General features: G+C 46.3%; 1 protein-coding gene and 1 long non-coding RNA gene across 3 annotated transcripts in view; both read right to left on the reverse strand.

Moving 5' to 3' along the window:
* Positions 1–23,280, reverse strand: part of LOC146833084 (complement C3-like) — a 595,871-nt gene that overhangs the window by 21,092 nt on the left and 551,499 nt on the right. For both annotated transcript variants that reach the window (XM_085600722.1, XM_085600721.1), the window contains one exon: positions 903–1,038. In XM_085600722.1, the coding sequence (XP_085456848.1) occupies positions 903–1,038 (136 nt within the window). The remainder of the gene's footprint in view (positions 1–902; positions 1,039–23,280) is intronic.
* Positions 15,955–22,331, reverse strand: LOC146833085 (uncharacterized). The gene is made up of 3 exons (XR_014960502.1): positions 21,805–22,331; positions 19,459–19,529; positions 15,955–16,073 (listed from the first exon to the last, which is right to left on the reverse strand). It is a non-coding gene; the product is annotated as an uncharacterized LOC146833085 (long non-coding RNA).

Genomic DNA, 23,280 nt, shown 5'->3' on the forward strand with positions numbered 1-23,280 from the left:
CTTTATTTAGCAAATGTTAGTGCCCTCAGATTTCATAGCGGGAAGCCTTATACCGTCTTATACCGTCTCTTTTCAATAGAAGTCTCCCAAGGCTCCCTATGACGTGCAGCATGGAGGGGGCGAGAGGCAATACATTCTTGGGGAGCCCCACCTGCTAAAATACCACCACATGAGCCTTTGTGTACCTTTTAATACCATAACTTCCGTAGGATTGTATGGTGCCCCCTTGTAGTTGGGAATAGAAACTGTCACAAACCTGTTTGCCCCCTATCCCCCCGTTACCCCTATCCTTTTGGGGTGCACCCCATAAGGGAGGAGCGGAGCAATACAAACTAAGGGTAGCCCCTCAAAAAGTACCTAGAACCAATGTCATTCTGTGCCCCATCACCATTCATAATGCACCCCCAAACCCCTTTTTGACTATGCTCTCCCAAGTTTGACTGTCCCCCAAATGAAAGAGTTTAGGGGGGTGCAGTAAAAACATTTTTGGGGTTCCCCACCATAAGTCCCATCTCTGGGCAAGGACACCACTACATGAGTGCCCACATTTGGCCACCTCACACCTCCTCCGCTCTAGCCTGAATTGGTGAGTGCGCCAGGCTGCCCCTCCATCTATGGCCCCCCCTTCTTAGCCCCCCCTTCTTAGCCCCAGGGACTCTAACCACCTACCCTTGCTCTCCCCCTACACCTATTCCCTTTCTCTCTGACCCCCACCCAATCTGTTTAGGCTCCTCCTACACCCCCTACCCGCCACACATCCCGCCCTTTGCTCTTGCCACACCCATGTTACTTACCAACCACCATTCGCCATGCATGATTCCACTCTCGTTTGACACACACACACACACACCCACCTTATCACATAGGGGGTGGGCGTGAAACCTTCTGCTGTGTATACTCACTCAGTCCTCAGATCCCACAGGTCGGTGCTACTTCCCCAGACCAGATATTTACTGCCGATGGTGAACTTCAGGGAGTCTCTGCAGGCCTGGTGGCTGATGAAACGCCGTGTCCTTTCCTGTGGTCCGAGGTCAGACCCTAGAGGGAAAATTCAGGTTTAGTTAGGTGCACACAAATGGTTAAAGGCCCGGGACCCTGGATAACTAGAGTAGATGGGTACTAATTTCCACATCCTACAATAGAAGAACGCTGGATTCAAACTGGATTTTTGGGATATACACATAAGATACATTTATGAACAATTATTGTACATAGTGCTTCTTTACATAGACAGTGGTTCTTCTGATAATTGAGCATTTGTCTGGCACCACCTGAGTTGGGAACTCTTTCCCAAAAACATGAATGTAGGCAAATTGAAATTGATGCAAGCACTCCATGTTTAATGCTCTATTGCTATCTTCACTTGATATGTCTGGCTGTGGTTAAATATACCTAGTGCTCGATCAAATGGATCAAGAGACTGTAATAGGTTTAGTCTATCAATTAACTATATTTTTCTGACAAATCGTCATGGTGGCATGTTTTTACTGAGTGAGTGTATTGTTGAATTTTTGGTCATGTTATCTTGTGTATGTTTGTGTCTTCTATGCTCAAATTTTGACCGAATAAAGATTATTCTATTCTACTGTTAAATGCAGCTTGTGGCGTATACAAGAAGCACCTAGGAAGGCTACATCTCAATAACTTTACTATTTCAATAACCTTAAGCAGGAAGTGATGTTTACAGCACTGGGAAAAGGCAGTGCACTTATAACCTGCAAAAATGTAGCCATCAAAAAGAGTGTGCACCGGATGAAGCTGAGTGGAGAGATCGAGAGGGGGCGAGGTGACTCTGTTCATCATAAATAGACTTTATTTTGTACTGAGTTTGAGGGTGCACCTTTCGGGAGCCTGTACGGCTGGATCCCTAAAGAAGCCGGTAATCTGCCCTCTCCAGTGATAGTGAGGACATTTCACTGCACGATCTGCAAGAGCAAATTACTTCACTGCCCTCCTGGCCTGGGTGGGGGTGAGATATTGGTTTGCAGGAAACGAAAGGACATGCCAAGGCACTCAGCAGAAAGATAATCCACTTTATTATGTACTCTGAGCTGGTTATTGCACCGTACTGCAGGCGCGCAACACCCATTGGGCTCACCGGACTTCAGCCCCCCCCCGTCATGTGCGTCAGCCCGGCTGAGATAGCCTCGCGGGCTGGCGTCCGTCTGATTGCAGCCGCACCCGAGTACTTAACAGGTCTTTAAAAGACCATTTACTCGTTAATGAGGCTTTTGTTGTGTGTTCACCCCTTCTTACAACCACTCTGCCTATGGCTGGAAGACTTAGCCCCCCGAAATCTTTTTCAGCCCCCCCGAAATCTTTTTCAGCCCCCCCCGAAATTTTGCTCTAGTTGCCCGCCTGCCGTACTGTCAGCAGAGAGAGAGACATACTACTGTACTCTACCTGGAATCAGGGTATTGTACAGGACCTTGACTGGAGTGAGATGTCCCAGTGCACTCTATGCAAGCACTGACAGTGCACTGCTGTCTCTGCAGAGAGTGTATCCAGTACTTAACTTGAGCCGGTGGTTTCCCGTGCTCGGCAGAGGCACTTAATTGTGAACACTGGCACTTATGACAGTCTGCCACATGGTGGCGCTGTCTGTGTAATTTAGAGATGAGCGGAGCAACAACTGTTTATTGATTCAGTGTACATTAAAAATGATTGCTTCCTGCCGCCCAAGCCATTCTTATAGCTTTGTGAACCTGGAATAGTCTGAATTATCACACTTGTTGGAATGTTATGGTTAATAGTTGCGTGGGTATTGTCATTGGCGGAGCTGGCAAATGCAATGGGTGTTTTACAGCTGCACTGGCCACCTGACAAGGGCTTTGGCCTGTATTATATTATAAATTAAGCCCTGCAACCTTCTGCATTCTTTTTCAAGTGGTGGCTATTCACTGCGATTTTGGCAGGGAGTACAATCTCTGTAAAACCTAAGAGGTTTTACTTTCTGGCGTCATTCTTCACGCAACTCTTGGCAGTGTTGGGGTGGACGCCGTGGCCACTGGATGGCATATTTTCAGAGCTTCTCCCGCTGGGTGAATCGATTGTCCCCGGTTCTGGTATTGTCGACACAATGTACTTTAAGCATACTCGCTTTAAGATGTTATTTTTTAAAGAAATTATTTCCCGCCATCACCCCGTTTAATCAGCATACATATTTTGGTTATAATCCTAACTTCCCTAAATGTGTCCATGATGGTTTCCTGTACATTTGGAGAAGGGTTAATCTCCTGCCCTTATGACAACTTATTGATGGTGTGTTTTACTCATTTGGTAGCTTATAGCAGCAGGTTCCCCTTCCGTCTATGTTTTTCTCTAGATATCTACAGTTGCAGCACTTTATATTCAGCCTTAGGGAAGAGGATCTGAATTGCACCAATAATTTCTGTCTGGATCTCACAAGGAAAGACCATGTAAAAGAAATATTGGGTCTGTGTACAATTCAATCTAAATGGCTTCCCATAACCAAGTTGATGACTTGTTCCAACAGAGGGCTAACAAATGGAGTTCTTGCCTTAGTACGGAAGCCACTGAGGCTGATCTCAGCGTAGCAATGCGATGTCCCATTTAGTTTTGAACATATCTCGGATCAAGGTACATCACCTTAAATGTTTTAATAATTGGTATTATACCCCATATCATCATTTTATCATGAAGCTACGGCCTGATGACCAGTGCTTCCGGGGTAGGATGGCGGGAGCTAATACGGTTCATGTTTTCGAATCATGCCCCGCCCTGCGCTATGACTGTATTGGCAATTTGTCTTTGGCAAATTGGGTGGTATATCCAACATGGCAGTTTCTACAGATCCGAAGCTCAATATGCTGGGGCATTTACCTGCTATACCCCCTGTCTATCGGGTATATTTTTCTTTTCCATTATGCTAGCTAGGCTGGTTTTGGCAAAATTCTGGCTTGTTAGGGAGCCACTTGATCCCTGGATCTGATTGTAGGAATTCTCACATACGAGTAGGCTTGAAACTGTGCTAATTGAGAATGACTATCGCAGGAACATGGTGAGTCTGATTTGGGATCCTGTTTGGGGCTACTGGCTGAGATGGCTGCTTCCCAGGGTTGGTTTGCCTAGGCTAGTGATTTGGGATCTATTGTCTTCTTATCCTAGGTATTATGTTGCATGTCTATTTTTTAATTATTATGATGGTCACTTCTCAATTCATTTATGCCAGATATGTTATGTATTTTGTACCCCTCTGCTTTGGGAACGAATTGATTCCTTGCTATTTAAAATTAAAAATGTAATAAAAGTTATAAAAAAAGAGACTGCAATCTCTGTAGAGCGAAGCAGGATATGTCAATGACCTTGTACGGCAGCACAGGGAGTGAAATGGGTAAGAAAAATCAAGCAAGCGATAGAAACAGAGAGCGAGAGACGAAGGCAGAGAGAGACAGAGAGAGAGAGAGGGTAAAAGATTATTTCACAGCATAACTTGACACCTTCCTCTGACAAAAAAGAGGTATGATTTCTCAGGTTTCAAACAGCTAGTTTAAATTAAGATGACATCGCAGGAAATTATATCACATGTCATTTACCCTGACCATGACATCACAGTAAATGACCTAATATGACATCTGGCATAAATCAGATAGCAATAACATATTTAAATATAAAGGAAATCGCTATGGGGTGGGGTGGTTAGGCTAAACAGATTGAGATAACTTCCTGAGCCTCACGGAAACATGGCAGCAGACGGGGGCTAACGGCCCATAATAACCCATTCTTGATTCACTGACCATGTGTGTTGAGGAGGGGGTAGCTTCTGCTATGAAGGTAATGTTAGGCAAGGCAGTTCAGGTTACATGGGTGTCATGTCCAGAGACATGGTCAGGCTGTTGTAGAGGTGTTGAGTGGACGGAATTAGGTGTTTTGAGGGCCCTCTTGGATACCAGAGTGCTGGAGGAAGCTTGGGTAGCATCCTGGATATGCTAGTGAGATGGTCAACTGATGGTGTGGTAGCAGCAGTCTTCACTTGCTCATAGCCACACTAGACAACTAGGGACTTTAGAGGCAGTGAGTCCTGAGGAGCGAGGAGAGGGTAGGAGTGGAGTCAGCTGCAGTAGGAGGAGTTATAGGGGCTGTAGGCAGGCAAGGAAGGGGCCACACCAGTTGAGCAGAGTTTTCTCATCATTCAAAATTCAAGGCTGCCAGTAACGGTGCTGCGATGGAACTGGCTGAAAGAATGGGTCCGCTTGCACGAAGGCAGACTAAGCAGTCATTGGTGCAGGAGTTGGTGCTGGAGCTAATGAGCAGGAATTGGTGAGGGAGGGATGGTCAGGGGCATGGAAGGTGGAGTGAGGGTGGCAAAACAGGCTCGCCTGATGTGCCATCCGTTGGTCCTCTGGTTATAACGTCCAATAGCAGCCAGCTCTGGCACCAAGGGGTGGGGAGACTCTGCAGGTATACCGCAATTCCACTGCTCATTGCTATGTGAAGGCCAGGAAGGTGGTGCTGTGAGTGGTGACGTATCTGATGGAGCGTAACCTGCAGGATGCTTGAGTCAAGAGAACAAAAAGAGCAAGGAGTGCTGGAGGATACCCTTTTTGTCCAATTAACATTCTGCAAGGAGAAAACAGATCAAGGAAGTAGCTAGGAAGGCTACAGCTATGGTGAAGGGGGAGGGAGACCTTTGGGAGTGTAGAGATAGAGCCAGTGTTAGATAGTGGCAGATGGGGTAGTGTAGGAGTGCTAAGTATAATTGTGTATATGGATGACACATAGAAAGAGAATTTTGGGGTTATGTGTGCATTTTGATGAGTACTATCTGGCATGAAAGGGGGTAAGACCCATACATTGAATGGGGAGAGCTGGATGTGGATTTCTGGGTACAGTTGATTTGATGGCTCTGTAGAGGGTAGCACCTACGAAACATATGATGATTAGCCTCATAGTTCAGTATGAATCCTTTCTGTGTGATCCCACACAATATGGGGTAAGGGGATTTGTCACTTTTGTCAGATGGTGCATGTTGGTCCTTCATTATGGGCTTCCGCAATATTGCATTATGTAAGTTTGGGGATAGTGAGCTAAGTGTGGGCCAGAACACCCTGCTTTGGTCATCGGGAGGCATGCAGGGGAAGCCGAGTAGGGGGAAAGGGGTCTAAGAGCCTATAAGAAAGAGCACCCATGCCAATTAATATTAGAGTGTTGGAGTATTATGTTGTTTTACCCTGATGATGGGAGGCTAGGCAGTGGGTGTAAGGAAGGGTTTCACTTGGGGAATCAAGGGCCTAGTGAGCGGACATGAGCAGGGAGTTTTAAATCGACTGCTGCTATTCCACAGGTAATAAGGAACAAGTTGGATAAATAAGGTGCTGAGGGTTGAGGCTTTTGAATATTGACAATTTAAGAATTTGGTTGTATTTCCGCAAGAGGTGGTGGCAAAAAACAAGCAGAGGGGATTTCAGGTTTTTTCAGTATTTCCCATAGCCTGAAGACCAATCAGAATACAGCTTTCTTGCCCAAAGTTATTGCACTGTGCATTTTGTGAGCTTGAATGTTCCCTCAGAATCATGAGACAGTGTGAGGCGAGTCCTGAAATCTCGAAATGTGATAACAGGCTAGCTTTCCATCTTTTCCCTGTACACTGGAAGTTTTTTCCCTCCTAGATATGCAATTTGGAGGTGGATAGTTTTTGGGAACATCTTGCAACTGTGCTACATATTTTGTAAATTTTTTGAGAGATTCCTGACATTTGTGAAGTGAATCTTCATGGTGGGGATGGAGTCAAAATGAATGTCTCAGGAGTCAAAAAATGTATATTTTGCTGTGGCCAGTGATTGGGGGAAGTACTAACAGCTCTGGAACATTTTCTAATATTGATAGAGGAGTTAAGGTGTCATTAGCACCGAGGAAGACAGACGGTCATGCAAAATAGTTGACAGCTTGAAAAATGGAGATGAGCTCAGTAAGGATGGCCATACGTCAGCCGAAAGATAAGTGATAATTCTGTAGATAAATGAAACAGTTGCAGCTACTACAACTGAATTAAGGAAGGTAAAGTTGCTTTTGGTACACTAGACTTCTGCCTTTTAGTGTGATACTTGTGTAGAAATCCTTGAAGATGGTTGGGTTCTGCAAGGACTGGCGTCAGTGTTGCCACACCAAACAGTAAGTCTGAAAATGATGGTCATGGCATACTGGGGAGTTTGGGTACATTTCAGTGCCTTCACTTTAAGGTTAGTGAAGTTGGATGGAGATTACAGATCTTCTCAGACAGCAGGAGCAGATATTTTTGTTTTCTTTTGTGGAAGTAGATATTTTTGGTTCGTTTGGAAAAGTCAGGTGGTGCATGGAGAAGTGACCAGACAAATGGGTCAGAAAAGGGAGAAGACTAGAATTTCTGGAGTTCCTTTCCTTGGAGATGTGGGGGCATTTGTTCTTTAACAAGAAAGTGAACATTATTATAGAACCCAATTCATTTTTGGCTCTAGTCAGTGAAGGATGAGCAGGTTCTGAAGTAACTGAATGTTCTTGTCTTAGGTAGCATGTCATATAACATTAGTTTTAGAGAACAACATGTTCTGGAGGTTGACAGCGATATAGTGTATACTTTTTCTCATTCTCAGTGGCAGAGGTTCAGTGAGCTGGAGCTGGAACCGGACATGGGCAGCACATTGTTGCCGCCAGAGCATTTGGAGCTAGAAAGGTGAGAGTATTACATCTAACACAGGGATCTATGGCACTATCTATGAGGTAGATATTACAGTAGTAGTAAATTGCATTTTTAGCAAGTAGAGCCAGGCAAAGGGGGCAGGTGGAAAGAGGGGCAATTCTGAGAGGAGTTTATTTGTTTAAATACTTGCTTAGTTTTGCTTATAAAAGACTGTCACCAGATACCACTGCAGGCTAGAGTGACATTATGTGATTGCTCATTCTGGGAGTATGGACTATTAGTGGAAGAAATGAGGCACAAAAAGTTGGAAGATAGGGCAAGAGGGGTCATGGAGGAAAGTGAGTAGAGATTTTAAGTGGACTAATTGCTCAGGGAGGTGCGTTTCTGGTTGCGAGAGGGCCTAATTTAAACTTTGTATGGTTTGGTTATTTTTGGGGGGCTTTTAAAGTTTCTAGCCATTAGGGAGCAAGTCGGAATTCAGCCTGATTGCGGAGGATTTGATATGCGATGAACAAACTTTATGGAGCAGGTTAAGAAAATCAAAGGCAGATCCGGTGGAAAGGGTACATCTTTGTCTTTGGGCAGATCAGAGGAAAGAACCATATGAGTGCTAAGAAGAATTGCTTTATCTTAGGGATTCAGTGAGTAGCTCTATTTTGTGCATGATGGTGTGAAACCATGTCCCCTTTACTCACTTTAAATATATTAGAAACTGGGCCTATGCTAACATAATCCGTGTTTACAGTGTTCTCCATCTTGAATCACTATTGTAGTATACCACGTGATGATTAGCATTGTCGCTTCTTGTTCTAAATAAAGAAGTGCAAGTTACTCTAACACCCAAAACACGTTCTCAGAGACTTTTCTCAGCACTGTGCTAAATAAAGGGACACTCTAACTGTTCCAGATTATTGATATACAATGTATCACCTAGTACGCTTGAATAAACTGTGAGACCAAATAAATCCCACATAATACTGCTACAGGAGAATTTTTGACTGTATTCTGTAGTAAAATATCTCCTTCTGCTTGTTCCTTATTGGTACCTATAGGGGAACAGCCATTACAACGCGGTTTTTACCACGCAGTGCAGTTACATCGCATGCGTTACAACGCATGCGATGTTACAACGCTATGCAATTACAACGCAAGTCTGTACATCGACTAGCGCTAGATGGCGTGCTAACATTACAAATAGTGTAGTTTACTATCCCAACACCTTCCCTACTGTTAAGTGGACTGGAGTTGGAATAGTAAATTACACTTTTTTAATGTTAGCACGCCATCTAGCGCAAGTCGATGTAAAGACTTGCGTTGGAATGGCATAGCGTTGTAACATCGCATGCGTTGTAACGCATGCGATGTAACTGAACGCGTGGTAAAAACCTGCGTTGTAATGTCATACATCCGTACCTATACTTTAGAAGGCGAATGCAAATCTATGCTGGTGAATCTATGCTGGATTTCATATAGAGTTAATTGAGTTCTTTGTATTTCTGATTTGTAGGCTTTTATGCTAAACGTACTGCCGTCATAGTTCATGTATCTTGTCTATTAACTCCTTATATACAGTTCCAAACTAGAACCGGTGTCTGTCATTCTTATGAGAAGGCCTCAGAATTGATTAATGAACTTGATCACAAATGTATTATTGACGGGTCCAATCAGAGAGCACCAAAGTCCGTATTGAGACTATACCACTCCGGGTCCTAGCTGCTAGCTTGCTTTTGGTATAATCATTTAGAACAAGTTTGTGCATCAACAAGGCATGTGTAGATTGACAGGTTTTAGATGCTAAGGATGATCAGGTTACCTTTGAAGTGTGTAGGATGGAAATATAGAATGGATTCACTTGAGATTGAGGCATCAACGAAGGTGGATAGGATAGGGCTTACGGAGGAGAGGGTGATGGGCATTGGGAGATGAAGCCTAAATTGTTGCAGGATATACGTGAGGCCTGAAGGAGTTTTGCATGTGCAGGGTTTACTATTTTTTTTAACGCATCCCCTACTTCCAACCTTCTGTTTTTTGCAAGCACTTACCTGCTGTGGAGAATGGTTTACAGATACAGGGTGTGATATTGCTGAAAGAAATTAGAGATTTAAAGTAACACTGGGCTTAGTGTTGACTAGGTTAGTGGTGAGAAGGGTGTGATGGGATGTGGTGAATCCAGCAGCGATTGTTAAAACACATATCAAAGTAAACAGGGAAATGTCGGTATTTGTGTCATAGAAAGTTTATATAGAATCAAACATAAAGAAATACATTTTGAGGAATGGTGCACAGACAGAATATTCAGTTTTAAATATCAACATACACAAATATCGAGTTGGAAATATTGTGACACAGAAATATCGACAGCAAGAATATCGTGGTCAAGAATATCGACTTTAAGGTAAGAAATATCATTTTTGAAAATTTGGAAGTTAGTAATTTAGGGGCTCATTTAGATATCGGGTGGATCGCCACCGCCCGTATGGCGGTGGCTATCTGCCCACAGAAATCCACCGCCCGCATAAGAATTCCCCCCGGCACATTACCATGGTGGGGGGAACCCCGGCGGACGGTAAGACCGCCCGCCGGTTTTCCGCCGGTAGGCAATCCGCCCGATTGCCTACCGGGCGGAAAAGCAGTTAATGGTGGCGGTGTCTGGTAGACACCACCATCCATATTAGTATGCAGGCGGGGTGTTGCCTTTCCGTGGCAAAAGGCAGGCGGATTTTGCCATTGGGGGCCCGTAGCGGGCCCCCAGGGATTCTGGGGGGTGGGGGGTGCATATGGGGGGTACCTATGGTACCCCCCTGCAGTAGCATGCACAACATGGCAGGCACCGCGCGGTGCCTGCCACGTTGTGCATGGAGATGCACGACATGCCTTCTTGGCATTGCGGCGGGCGGTGCTGAGAGCACCACCCGCCGCAATGTCAGGATTGCAGGATGCTGCCACCAGTGTGGCGGGCGCATCCTAATGTCACCAACGGGACCCCCGCATCAATGGCGGGCGGTCCCATTCCACGACAGGATGACGGGGCGGACTTTGTCCGCCCGCCATCCTAATGACCCTCTTAGTTTGCAAAAATATAGTTGTTTAAAATATCGATTTTTAAAATAGTGTTATGTATTTTAGAATGTATTTATAAAATATGTGATCTATTTTTTTGTATAAATATTGCTTTTGTATTTTAATATATGTGTTAAATTTTTAGTAGTTATTAAAATTGTGTTAATTAAATGATGTATTTTTTAGTTCTGTAGCGGGTTGTGGGTTTATAGGGGAATAGGGTGGGAAGTAATTTAATTACAATCACATTATTTTAATATTTTTAATTTATTAATATTTATTTATTTAATTTATATTTTATAATGTTAATTATGGGAAATAATTTATTATTAAATATTCATTAATTGGTTGTTAATTATTATTAATGAATTGATAGTCAGGTTAAGTGTGTCATTTTTGTAGGAGCGGGTTGTGGGTTTAAAGGAAAATAGGGTGGGAAGTATTTAATTTTAATACATTTGATAATAATTTTTATATTTTAAAATTTAATCTATAATTTATAGTGTTAATTGTGGGAATTAATTTATTAATAATTATTGTCAATTACTTGTTAATTATTATTAATTAATTACTAACTCATTATATTAATTGAGTCATTTTTTAGGAATGGGTGGTGGGGTTTATAGGGGAATAGGGTGGGAAGTAATTTATTTATAATTAATTAATAATTGATTGTTAATGGTAATTAATGAATGAACAATTAAATATGGCAATTGTGTTATTAATTAGAGATGTGATTTGTGGGGTTTATAGTGGTAACGGGTGAGAAGTAAATTCTTTTAAATTAATTAATAGGTTGTTGTAAATTGATATCAATTTAATAATGTAAAATTAGTTATGGAAACTGTGTAATGATTTTTAGGCGTGTATTGTGGTGTTTATTGGGGTAGAGGGTGGAAAGTATTTTAGGTTTTATTAATTAATAATTTGTTGCTCATTATTATTCATTCATTAATTGATAAATATTTATGGTAATTGTTTATTTTTATTTTGTGTGTGGATTTTAGTTTTATATGGGTAACATTTGGGTGCCGATTCCGATCCGGTAAAACCCAGGAACAAATGGTCGTACGGAGCGTTTTCTCCATCCGACTCGTACCCGGGAAAAACACCTTACAAACCCGCAAGTACGATTCGTACAGAAATACCATTTCCGTACGAGTCGTAAAAAACACCGACCGGCAAAAAAATACATACAAATCAGATTCTGGACGGCGCATACGCGACGTCCGGACGAAGTCAGGCAGCGTTCTACGGACCAGCAAGTACGATTCGTGCCGACGTCACGCCGCACGCAGAATTTTTTACGGGAGCCAAAAACTGCCGGGAAATTGAGGACGACGCGAACAAGGAGCACCGGTACACGACGGACAGCGATGGACCCCAACCTACGCGTCATCCCGAACCTCATAGCCTACCACCTCCTGTGCAGAAACCGACGCAGACGCCGTAGAAGGTCAGAACAACCCCCAGGGGCAAAGGGGGGGTGTGCAAGGGGCAGGAAACATAACCCACACCCCACAAAATACTAATATATCCTGCACATTAATTACCTCCATGGTCTGGTCACTTCGGGGGGCGTGTCCACCAATCCCACGTCCCGCCACAACGGAAGTGGACGTGGACGCGTACCCGTCACCACCACAATGGTGGTACGGGACGTACCCACGCCCCCCAGAGCGTGGGTACGGCCCGTACCACCATTGTAGTGGTGATGTAGGGGTACGCGTGTACGGACCGTACCCACGCCCCCAGAGCATGGGTACGGGCCGTACCACGCGTACCCCTACGTCACCGCCACTATGGTGGTACGGTCCATACCCACGCCCCCAGAGCGTGGGTACGGGCCGTACCACGTGTACCCCTACGTCACCGCCACTATGGTGGTACGGTCCGTACCCACGCCCACAGAGCGTGGGTACGGGCCGTACCATGCGTACCCCTACGTCACCGCCACTATGGTGATACGGCCCGTACCCACACCCCCAAAGCGTGGGTACGGGCCGTACCACGCGTACCCCTACGTCACCGCCACTATGGTGGTACGGCCCGTACCCACGCCCCCAGAGCGTGGGTACGGGCCATACCACGTGTACCCCTACGTCACCGCCACTATGGTGGTACGGCCCATGCCCACGCTCTCCAGAGCGTGGGTACGGCCCGTACCCACGCCCCCAGAGCGTGGGTACGGGCCATACCACGTGTACCCCTACGTCACCGCCACTATGGTGGTACGGCCCATGCCCACGCTCTCCAGAGCGTGGGTACGGGCCGTACCACCATTGCAGTGGTGATGTAGGGGTACGCATGTACGGAGCGTACCCACGCCCCCAGAGCGTGGGTACGGGCCGTACACGCGTACCCCTACGTCACCACTACAATGGTGGTACGGGCCGTACCCACGCTCCCCAGAGCGTGGGTACGGGCCGTACCACGCGTACCCCTACAGCCCCATTACATGATGGAAACAAGGCGTACACATGCCACGGATGTAGGTGTACAGCTTGGTGCAGCACATCAGCTGTAAATTGGGGGTGGTGTATTCCCAGGACAGCAGTGTACCACAGCAAGGGCGCAAGTGGGTGGGTGGGTGTGTGCCTATCACTCCCAGCAGTGCCCAGACATATGAGGGGTGGGTGCCTAACACTCCCAGCAGTGCCCAGACATATGAGGGGTGGGTGTAGAGGACCCCCAGCAGTGCCCAGACATATGAGGGGTGGGTGCCTAACACTCCCAGCAGTGCCCAGACATATGAGGGGTGGGTGCCTAACACTCCCAGCAGTGCCCAGGCATATGAGGGGTGGGTGCCTAACACTCCCAGCAGTGCCCAGGCATATGAGGGGTGGGTGCCTAACACTCCCAGCAGTGCCCAGGCATATGAGGGGTGGGTGCCTAACACTCCCAGCAGTGCCCAGGCATATGAGGGGTGGGTGCCTAACACTCCCAGCAGTGCCTAGGCATATGAGAGGTGGGTGCCTAACACTCCCAGCAGTGCCCAGACATATGAGGGGTGGGTGCCTAACACTCCCAGCAGTGCCCAGGCATATGAGGGGTGGGTGCAGAGGACTCCCAGCAGTGGACAGAGACACGGGGGTGGGTGCAGAGGACTCCCAGCAGTGGACAGAGACATGGGGGGGTGTACAACATTATCAGATGACCACAGCTCCATGGGTGAATGTACGTATCCCTAACTTAGGACAATGATGATAGTGCCATAACAACACATCACTGACAGCAGTGTCCCACTCCCAGGAGGAAGGAGGTCTTACCCCCACTGCATGACACACCACATGTGGGTGTGAGGACAAATAACACATGCATACCCACCCCAGGCAGACGCAGCACAATACACACACAGAGATCATGACACAAGACTGTATAGTCATGTCAATGCCTACTAAAGTAAGAGACCCATAGGGAACACACACTGTCACGCACATCCCAGGACTGATAGGAATGTTCAGGTGCTGGGCTAGCCACCAAGATGTAGTCTCTCATGGAAGGAATAGGGTAGAGTTCCCACAGATACAATGCCCACAATTGTCAGTCAGGTGCCCAAATACACAGCAGAACAAGTACCATATGTGTGCTAGGCTGGGATTACACACATGCACTGTGCGGAAAAGGGACAATGTCTCCATGAAGGCATTTCAACATACTCAATACACAAGTACAGTGACTAGCAAGGATGGCACAGACGATGCAGCTGGAGACATTGCTGAGCAGGCATGGCCAGAGTTGAAGGGATCCATCACCAACAAAGGAAATGTAGACACAGGTCAACACAACAATTGTGCAACTCTCTGCAGGGAAGATGTCAGGTGCCACAGAGGAAGGAACACTCCTAGGGACAATGTCTCCAAACACAAAGATCAGACACGACCAAAGATGCTTTCCAGAGACCTTGTGAGGGCACGCAGATACCAGGTTCCACCCCATGAGATGCAGACTACAACATTTCCATGAAACATAACACATTCCCACAACCCCAACTCCTGGAGCCTCAGCATCAACATCAATACATGAAATGCAAGACTTTTCCAAATGAAAAATAAAATGCTTTATTCAGCGTGAAAAAATAAGATGTAGTAAACACAAAGATGTCCAAAGGCCAATGGCCAGTACAGTTCATTTGTCCTGGGGGGGACACATTGCCATGCGTCCCCCCTAGCTTGCCTGCATATCACAAGACTGTGTCGTCGACTGGGGGGGGGAAATCATGTGGGGAAGGACCAGGCACCGCAGGGACAGGGGGGGGAAGGGTAGGTGTGGTGGGTGCAGGGACGGACGACTCCACCACAGGGGGTGGGGCAGTGCCAAAGGTGGATGCGAGTTCGGCGCTGCACACTTCTGCCAGTTCTTCTAGCGACTCCCCTGCACCCAGAGAAACAACAGGCCCCAAGGAGGGATGGGTTGCAGCGCTACTGGGGGAGGTGGTGGACGGGCTGGGGGACTTAACTCCCCTACCCGTGGAGTGCCTTGACCGTTTGCGTCCAGGTGAACTAGTGGGGCTGAGGCCCAGCCCAGCAAAGTAGGCCTCCTTCTCCGAATCTGGGGCAGGGGAGCCAAGGGGAGTGACATCGGAGGGACTGGGGAGTGAGTCATGTGGACGAGGACTGTGGCTGCGTGCCTGCCTGTGTGCCCCAGACCCAGTGGGTGTGCCTGCTACCCCCTGAGTGTGCGTGTCAGGAGGTGTGTGCTTGCCCTTATGTGGTGGTGTACTGCTTCTGTCTGGTGGGGTGTGTGTGTGTGGATGTCTGGGTGTGCTTGGGACAGGCATGGGTGTTGGACTTGTGGATGGGCCAGGGGTAGGGGGGGAGGCAGCGCTGCAGGTGACTCGCTACTGCCGTCAGTGACGTGTCCAGGGACCTCAGCAACATCCGTTGGTCAGACATCGCTGATGACATGCCCTCCATGTACGACACCATCTGGGTCAGCAGTCTGGTGTGGCCATGGAGGACAGTCAGGATCGATGTCTGCCCAACTTGCAACTGCCGCTGAAAGTCCACAGACTCGGCAGTGAGGGCAGCAGGGGGAACAGGGGCAGGGGGTGCGGTGCCTGGCACGAAGGAGACACGGTGTGGCCTAGCACGGACAGAAGGGACCCGAGCAAGTGGGAGGGCGGTGATGGGAATGGAGGGGGCAGCGAGAGATGTACTGCTGCTTTCAGCTGTGGGAGCAGCCTCCGCCCCCTCTGGGAGCTCAGCCTCGGACCTGTCTGCCTCGTAGTCTGTGTTGGTACTGGTCAGGTCCTCCGCCTCACACCCCTCGCCCTCCGTGCCACTAGATTCCACCGACTCCTCAGCAGTGGTGGCACCACTGCTCGATCCCTCCTCCACGTCCGTGCCGGTGTCTCCCTCGGTGTCCTCTGATGATGCTGTGGGCAAGGTGAAGAGACAGGAAAAAATCAGTCACCTGTATACATCTGACACATGATTCCAAACGAAATAGGCAACAGTGCATATCATGAAAGACATCATGAGTAACATCTAGAATACTCCCCACATATGTAAGCCCTGCACTCCCCAGTTGGTTGACCCACCATGCCACTTGGAAACAATGAAAATTAGGACACAACAGCAAATAACTTGAAATCCCAAGTTCCTGAGAAGCTAGTGTCTGGAATCAGTTGAGCACAGCAAGACTATGAAGGCATGCCACCTCTTGTTCACTGGGAAACAAACAGTATTGTCGCACCCAAGGCCAAATACCACATGCCAATGCAGAAGGTGTCCCCACACTCAGAGACCTGTGAGTACTTTTGACACCCCAAATAAATACATAGTGACTCCTGGAGAATCACAACCCTTTACAAAATGGACATGTCTAGCATGTGTGAATGTGGCACTCTGTGAACACTAGGGGTGGGCGGAATTTGCGGAATTAACCTCCGCAAATTATCGCGAGATTGCAGAAAATCTCCGCAAACACGCCGGAAATATCGCGAAGATGCGGAAGTTTTTTGCCGCCTGTTCGCGGTATTTTTTGCGTGTTCGCGGGTCGCCAACTTACCCATGCGGTCGCTCATGGGCGCGGCCATCTTGTTTTCACTTGTCCCGCCCTCTGGCGTTGTTTACTTCCTGTTCCGGGTCGCGCAATGCATGTTCGCGGTCGATATTTCCTGTTCGCGATCGCTTTTACTTGATCGCGTTGCTTTTTGCTTGCTCAGGGAGAAAATATCGCGCGAACTTGCCCACGTGGTCGCAACGGGCGCGGCCATCTTGTTTTCCACTCTATTGCATGGTTCTGGGGCCTGATTTTCAATCCTCCCTAAATCTTTTCAATCCTTTGTTTATAGCCACTTTTTTCGGATCTTTATTACTTATTATTTCTCTAACTATTTTCCTGCCTCTATATTTTTGGTTTTTGTGTACCTTTTTTTTTGTTTTTTAGCTACTTTTTCTCTTTGTATTGCCTGCTATTTATTTCCTTTACTCCTTTATTTATTTTACCTTTTCTTTCCCGCCCCGTCCCCAGAACCATGTCCAAGGGCAGGGCTGTTCGCCGGCGCAGCCAGAGCCGCGACCGCCTTCCTTGCGGAAGGCGGCGCCCACAAGGGGTGCATGCACGGGCCTTATTTGGGGAGGCGGAGTTGGCTGCACTAATTTTCTTTGTGCAGCGCCACCTCCCCTCAACCCTGGCAGCAGGTGGCAGGCCTGGGTCCGGGTACGGCCTCCGGGAGCGTCGGCAGCGGTGGGGGAAGGTGCGCCGGGCAGTGTCTCGCATCTCTGGGGTCCGGCGCACCCAGGCACAGCTGACGCACCGGTGGTCCGACATCCTGGACCGTGAGCAGGACCTGCTGGACCTGCTAGGAGTGGAGGTCCCGGGGCTTGGTGAGTACCTATTTAATTATTACAACTTTGTGTCTGTTCTTCTGCTCTATGTTATATATTGCGAATATCTTTTTTTCCTTCCAACCAGATAGAATGTTGCTGCTTGCAATACATTCCAGGTTAATAATGTTTAAAAGTCTTCTGTGATTATGACACAGGTGCTCTTCTGCGCTACTACTAATCTTACTTGTTTGCAGCTTTGCGTTTGCGCTTGCTTAGCGTGATTCTTTACGAGTTTATTTTAGAGAAATTAAGTTACGTAATGCTACAGTGACTCATGTCCACTCCTTACTTTGTCCTGTCACTAATAGATAGGGGCGGATTGATACATAGGTTTAGGTACTTTGTATGAGCTTCTAATTGGTTAGTGGTATGCGTGATGCCCCCTCACTCAGTTACGTGACGTGCTGCTAGTACGCCAGTCTTTAGAACCTTTCTAGTTTGTTCAATGAGTGGAGGTAGGCTTTGCAGTTACTTAGCAGTAGCAGATGAGCATCAATCAAACCAAAATTGTGTATATACAAAAAATGTAGTCATGTTAATGTGTCCTCCATGATTGGATCATACACATTGTTGAGGAATACAGTCGAAATGCATACTTAATGTACAATTGGCATGCCTGGAATAGGTGGGCTAGGTTGGGTGGTAGGTTGTACTAATACTTAGGCTTACTTGTAACTTAGTTTTCTGGAATCAGAATGGAAGAATGGATTACTGTTGATAAATAGTAACTTAAGTAGTCGAACTGCGAATCCCCCGATATTACATGTTGACCAGATGAGATCGGTCAATGTAGTTATTGCAATTGTTTAGATAAGTGTTTTTTGACCGTTGTTGAAAAAAATTGTATTTGCTTAAGTTGACACCATCCATCAATGTTTGTCTTTCTTATATCTTTCCTGTTCATCAGCACCCAGGGGCAGACGGGCAGGGACTGGGCAGTCGGCGGGACAGGAACACCACGAGGAGGACACCGCTGAGGGCTCCTCTGCTGGCCCCAGTAAGTCTTCTTGTTTTTAATAATATTTCTTATTCCATAACTTTTACTGCCCCATTTCTCCCGAACTATAGTGTGTTTCCAAATGCTATTTTTTTACCACCAATTATCCTTCGATCTGTACGGTTTCAAAAAGCTTATCCCTGCCTCCGCTACGATGACTGAGTACTACTACATACTATCAGTCTGTCTGTCTGTACTGTAGTAGCTAGTCTTGCCCAGTGGCACTCTTTGTGAAAGGTTGTAATATAAAACTCATATTCACCAGTAGCTCGTACAATCCGTTGGGTCGTTGTCTTGTACTACTTTTTACTCTTGTTGATGTTTAGGCTTTGAAAATTCACAGCAACAGCCCTACCAGATTTCTTAATATTTTGATATGATACCCTATAGGACATACAACTGTTGTAGGGATCTTGCACATACATTTGCACCAGAAAATAGGATGTTGGTGATGGTAGGTTGGACCTTCCTTGCACACCTCAATCAGAAATTCCGCACCCACCACAATTCCACTGCTTGACTATAGTACTGTCTTGTCATACCTATTAGGTCTCGGAACCCTCCCCCCAAGACAACCAACAAGTAGACAACCCAGAACATTAACACACCCAACCTCTGTCGTGGAAGCAATTCACATGCACACCCTTACTTTAATTTGCTCAATCGTGTAAGTTAGTCCACTCCACACCAAATACCACGAAGTCTATGTAAGTTTAAAATTTTTATTTCAATTTGAGAAGGTCTGTACACTGTTATCTTAGCAGCACCAACCGGCAAATCAATAACATTAAAACAAAATACATTGTTACACTAATACAGTTGGGAATTAAATCATGATAACTGAAGTGGTGGAAGGCAGCACCACCATCCCATAGCAATTTAGTTTATATACATTTATAAATGAAGATGTGAGTGAAGGGACCCCTCACCTCAGAAGAACCTAGTACTGGTAGTTGGTGCATCGTTCAGAAGCTCTGGTTCGTAGAAGCGAATCTTGCGTCTGTAATGCGAAAAAAGAAATGGTGTGCGTTAGTATATTGCAACTTGCAAGCATTTCTCAGCCGTGCCAAAAAGTGTAGCATCTATGGATAAGCAATATGGACTAACAGTAACAGTAGTACACCAGTTCTTCCTAAAAAAGTGGCTGGTTAATGTTTGTTGACCGCCTGTACGCAGCGCGTAGACTAGACAGTAGCAGTGTGAGGCAGGTCATGTGGGCTCAAAGGTGTCTTAAGAAGCTGCAAGGTAAAGGTAACGTCACATGTGCATGGCTAGGGCTAATCAAGCAAATGCTACAATGATCATATAACTTAGTGTCTACTCTACTACTACCTGATTTGTACTAGTGATTTATGTTAGTATTAACTCATTTTTCAACCTTGCTACTGATCAATAGGGGGGAGGTGTATATGTTGCCTAATAAATGTGTAATGTTTTCTAGGCGCACTACCGACCACCATTGCTGGGGCCAGCGAAGGCGACGCCGAGGGCGAGGATGCGGCAGTTGCAGATAGCAACGGAGGGGGAGTGGCAGCACCAGTGGCAGGCGGTGGTAAGTTAGATTCATAATCTTTAACTATTGTTGAACTTGACAGCACACTCACTGCAAAGGTGTACTGTATGTCTATGTATACTGTAAAGTTGTGAATTAGGGCCCCATTAGGATGGTGGGCGTATTGCCCCCGCCGGGCTGGCTGGAATTCACTGCCGTCACAGCAGGGGCAAACCTCCCGCCATCCCTGTAGAAAATATTCAGACATGTCTAGGCGGAAAAGGGTTCAATATGGCGGTGGTGTCTCTCTCACCACACCGGCAGCCATATAATCTGCATTTTGGAATGCCTTTGCGTGGCGGCATTACCGTCCGCCACGGAAAGGCATGCACACATTGCAGAGTATGCTTGGGGGCCCCCATGGAGGGTACCTACCGATGCTATGGTACCCCCCGACTTTCAAAGCAAAACGTGACAGGCTCCGTGCGAGGCCCGTCATGTTGTGCTTGGAAAAGCAGCACAACATTTTAGCATTGCTTTCAGCAAAGCCAACCAGAATTTAAAATTAAAATAACAGGGTGCGCCCGCCACTGTGCCGGGCGCATCATCCTAATTAATTGTCCCCACGGGACCCCCACCCTTTTTAGCAGTCGGATGGCGGGCGGACAAAGTCCGCCCGCTATCCGATGTCGTAAGTAAGTATGAGTTCTTGGGGACGTTTGAAGAGTGAACTAGAAGACTAGAATTCCCTTTAATTGGTATAGGACTAGGAGCCAGAGTATTGAGTAACCAATGGCCTCATCTATCTGATTTCAACTCCGCTTTGAAAGTTTTATGGAGAAGAGCACCTGGTGCACTGTTCAACTAAAAAGTGTAAGACAGGTGGAAGGAAGAAGGACGGGCGACATTTAAAATGTTATGTACTACTGTGCTTTATTTTATAGTGCTACTCTACCATGCCACTATGTGTATAAATAATTACCTTGTCCTACTGTTTTATTAAGACTATATTTTACAATTGTCGTGTTTTTTTCTTTTTGATACACAGCTACTCCGAAAATCAACCGCAAGGAGTTGGCCGCCAAGGCACGGCGCCGGAAGCTGGAGGCAATCCAGCAGGAATACCGGCGGCTGGTGGTCCTAGCCGAGGAGGAGGAGGAGAGTGCAGCAGCAATTGAAGCCTCCTCCAGTGCCCCGGGCCCCAGCCACCGCCCTCCAGCGGTACGGCGCCACCGTCTGGCGGCTGCCCGCCGCCACCGTGCCATCTCCGGTGCCCCCCCCCACTGTGGTTGCAACTGCCGCGGCCTTAGACGCCGCGTCGCCCATTTAGAGGACCAGATTCGTGTCCTCCTCCAGTCCCGCCCCACCAGTTAGTCCCTGTCACTGCCCCTTTTTTAATTCCTGTTTGTTTCCTCACTCGTTTGGGCGTTCTCTATTTCTATGGACAGTCGTTGGGGTTAGGGAGGGGGGTGGGTCAGCTTTTGTGGGTTTAGTTTATTTGTTAGGGTCAATTAAATATATTTTTCTATGTTACATGCAATGTTGTTAATGTTTTGTAGGTGGGGTAACTGTTTTACATCACACTGTTTCTTTGCTGGTGCATGGCCGCCCATAGCGTGTGTTTGATTTCAATAATTTGCTGACTGTATAAGACACAAACAGATAGATGCGACACACCTCACTCATTGACTGGTCCTACTATGCATTCTTTGGAGTGGTGTTTGAAACTGACATCATTGACATGTCCATTATTGATTCTGCCTCCCCCAAACTTCTCTCTTACCGGTGCTTGATGTTTATGTCCAACTGTGGCACAGCACTGGCTGCATGGTGAAGATGGTTTCCTTTTTCATACATGCCATGATTGGGGTGGTGGTGGTAGTATAGTAGTAGTATACACTGGCAGGGTAGCAGCATTTCCAAAAAAAGAAAAGGAGATAGTCAATCGCCTTTGAGAGACTGTTAGAGGAGTAGTTGAATGAAGTACATCACAGAATTTACCGAGCAACAATTATATGTTCAAATATTTGACAAAAAAAATGAATGCTGGATATTATGAGGATAGCCTACTAGACAGAGTTACAAACTATAGTTTTGTCGACTTGGCTATGCCTACAGTCTAACAGTTAGTGCTGTATATGAGGAATGACAACAAACAAATCAAATCAATGCCGGCAATTCATGCTGAGGTATATGTTCCTTTGTTAAATAAAATAACCTGTGAAATATCCTACTCATGGGTGGGCAAGCAGAAGAAGATCATCGCTCTGCATTGAAATTGAAGTAGTGTTGCTTTCACCACATCCGCCCCAGCAAGTGTGTGATTAAGTATTGGTGTACTTTTAATTTAGTTACACCTCGACAATAAGTCACACAGCCCGGGGGAAGAGGGTTAGGGTCCGTTGATTGGATGGGAAGGGGGATTTTGGGAAAGGTTTGACATAGAAAAACAGTATGCATACATAGACAAACAAACGACAATCATTGAAGACTACCATACCATATCCATTCCATATGTTAAGGTATAAAAAAGGAAATGCATGCATGATGAGACCCGGATTACATACACTTCTATTTCTTGTTCTGTTCCGGCCTTAAAACTTTAACAGATAGCAAATAGAAATTTTAAATATTGGTAGTGAAGAATCGTAAACACAGAGAAAACGTAATGATGATTGATAATAACAACTCCAAGAACACACTGTTGTAAAGAATGTATACAAGATATTAATCAAATTTTTTAAAAGAAGTGAAAAGTGGATACTGTTACTGTCTTATCCTGGTCAAAAATGTGGACTGGTTTTTTGCATCTCGGCATTCCTCTTGCTCCTCTCGTCCATCAATCTAGGGTGTGTCGCCTCACCACTCGCCACTGCCCGGCTGGAATAAAAAGGTGATTGATTGGTAAGGTAATTAATATGCATTGTAATGTTTTACAAAGTTTTGGACAAGGCCCGGCCTGTAATTTTAGATTGAAAACCAAAGGGGATATTCAGAAAGAAAGTGAAAACAAATGCACAAGTGATGGTGTAGTGCAACAAGAACACTTTCCGAGGTGGCATGTATGCATATGCATCATCTCTACTGTAGTCTGTTTCCAGCATAGACCTTCAACAGTAACAGGAGAGATCAGGCCCACAGTGCTTACCATTAGCACATCCTACGTTACCACTTTAGAGTCCTTTTTTTTTTCTCTCAAAGAGTTGGACAAACGCAAAGCACATTATCCATTCCAGACATAGCATTTTACAGTTAAAGT

This window comes from Triturus cristatus, chromosome 4_2 (genome assembly GCF_964204655.1).
Source record: "Triturus cristatus chromosome 4_2, aTriCri1.1, whole genome shotgun sequence".
Classification (NCBI taxonomy): Eukaryota; Metazoa; Chordata; class Amphibia; order Caudata; family Salamandridae; genus Triturus; species Triturus cristatus.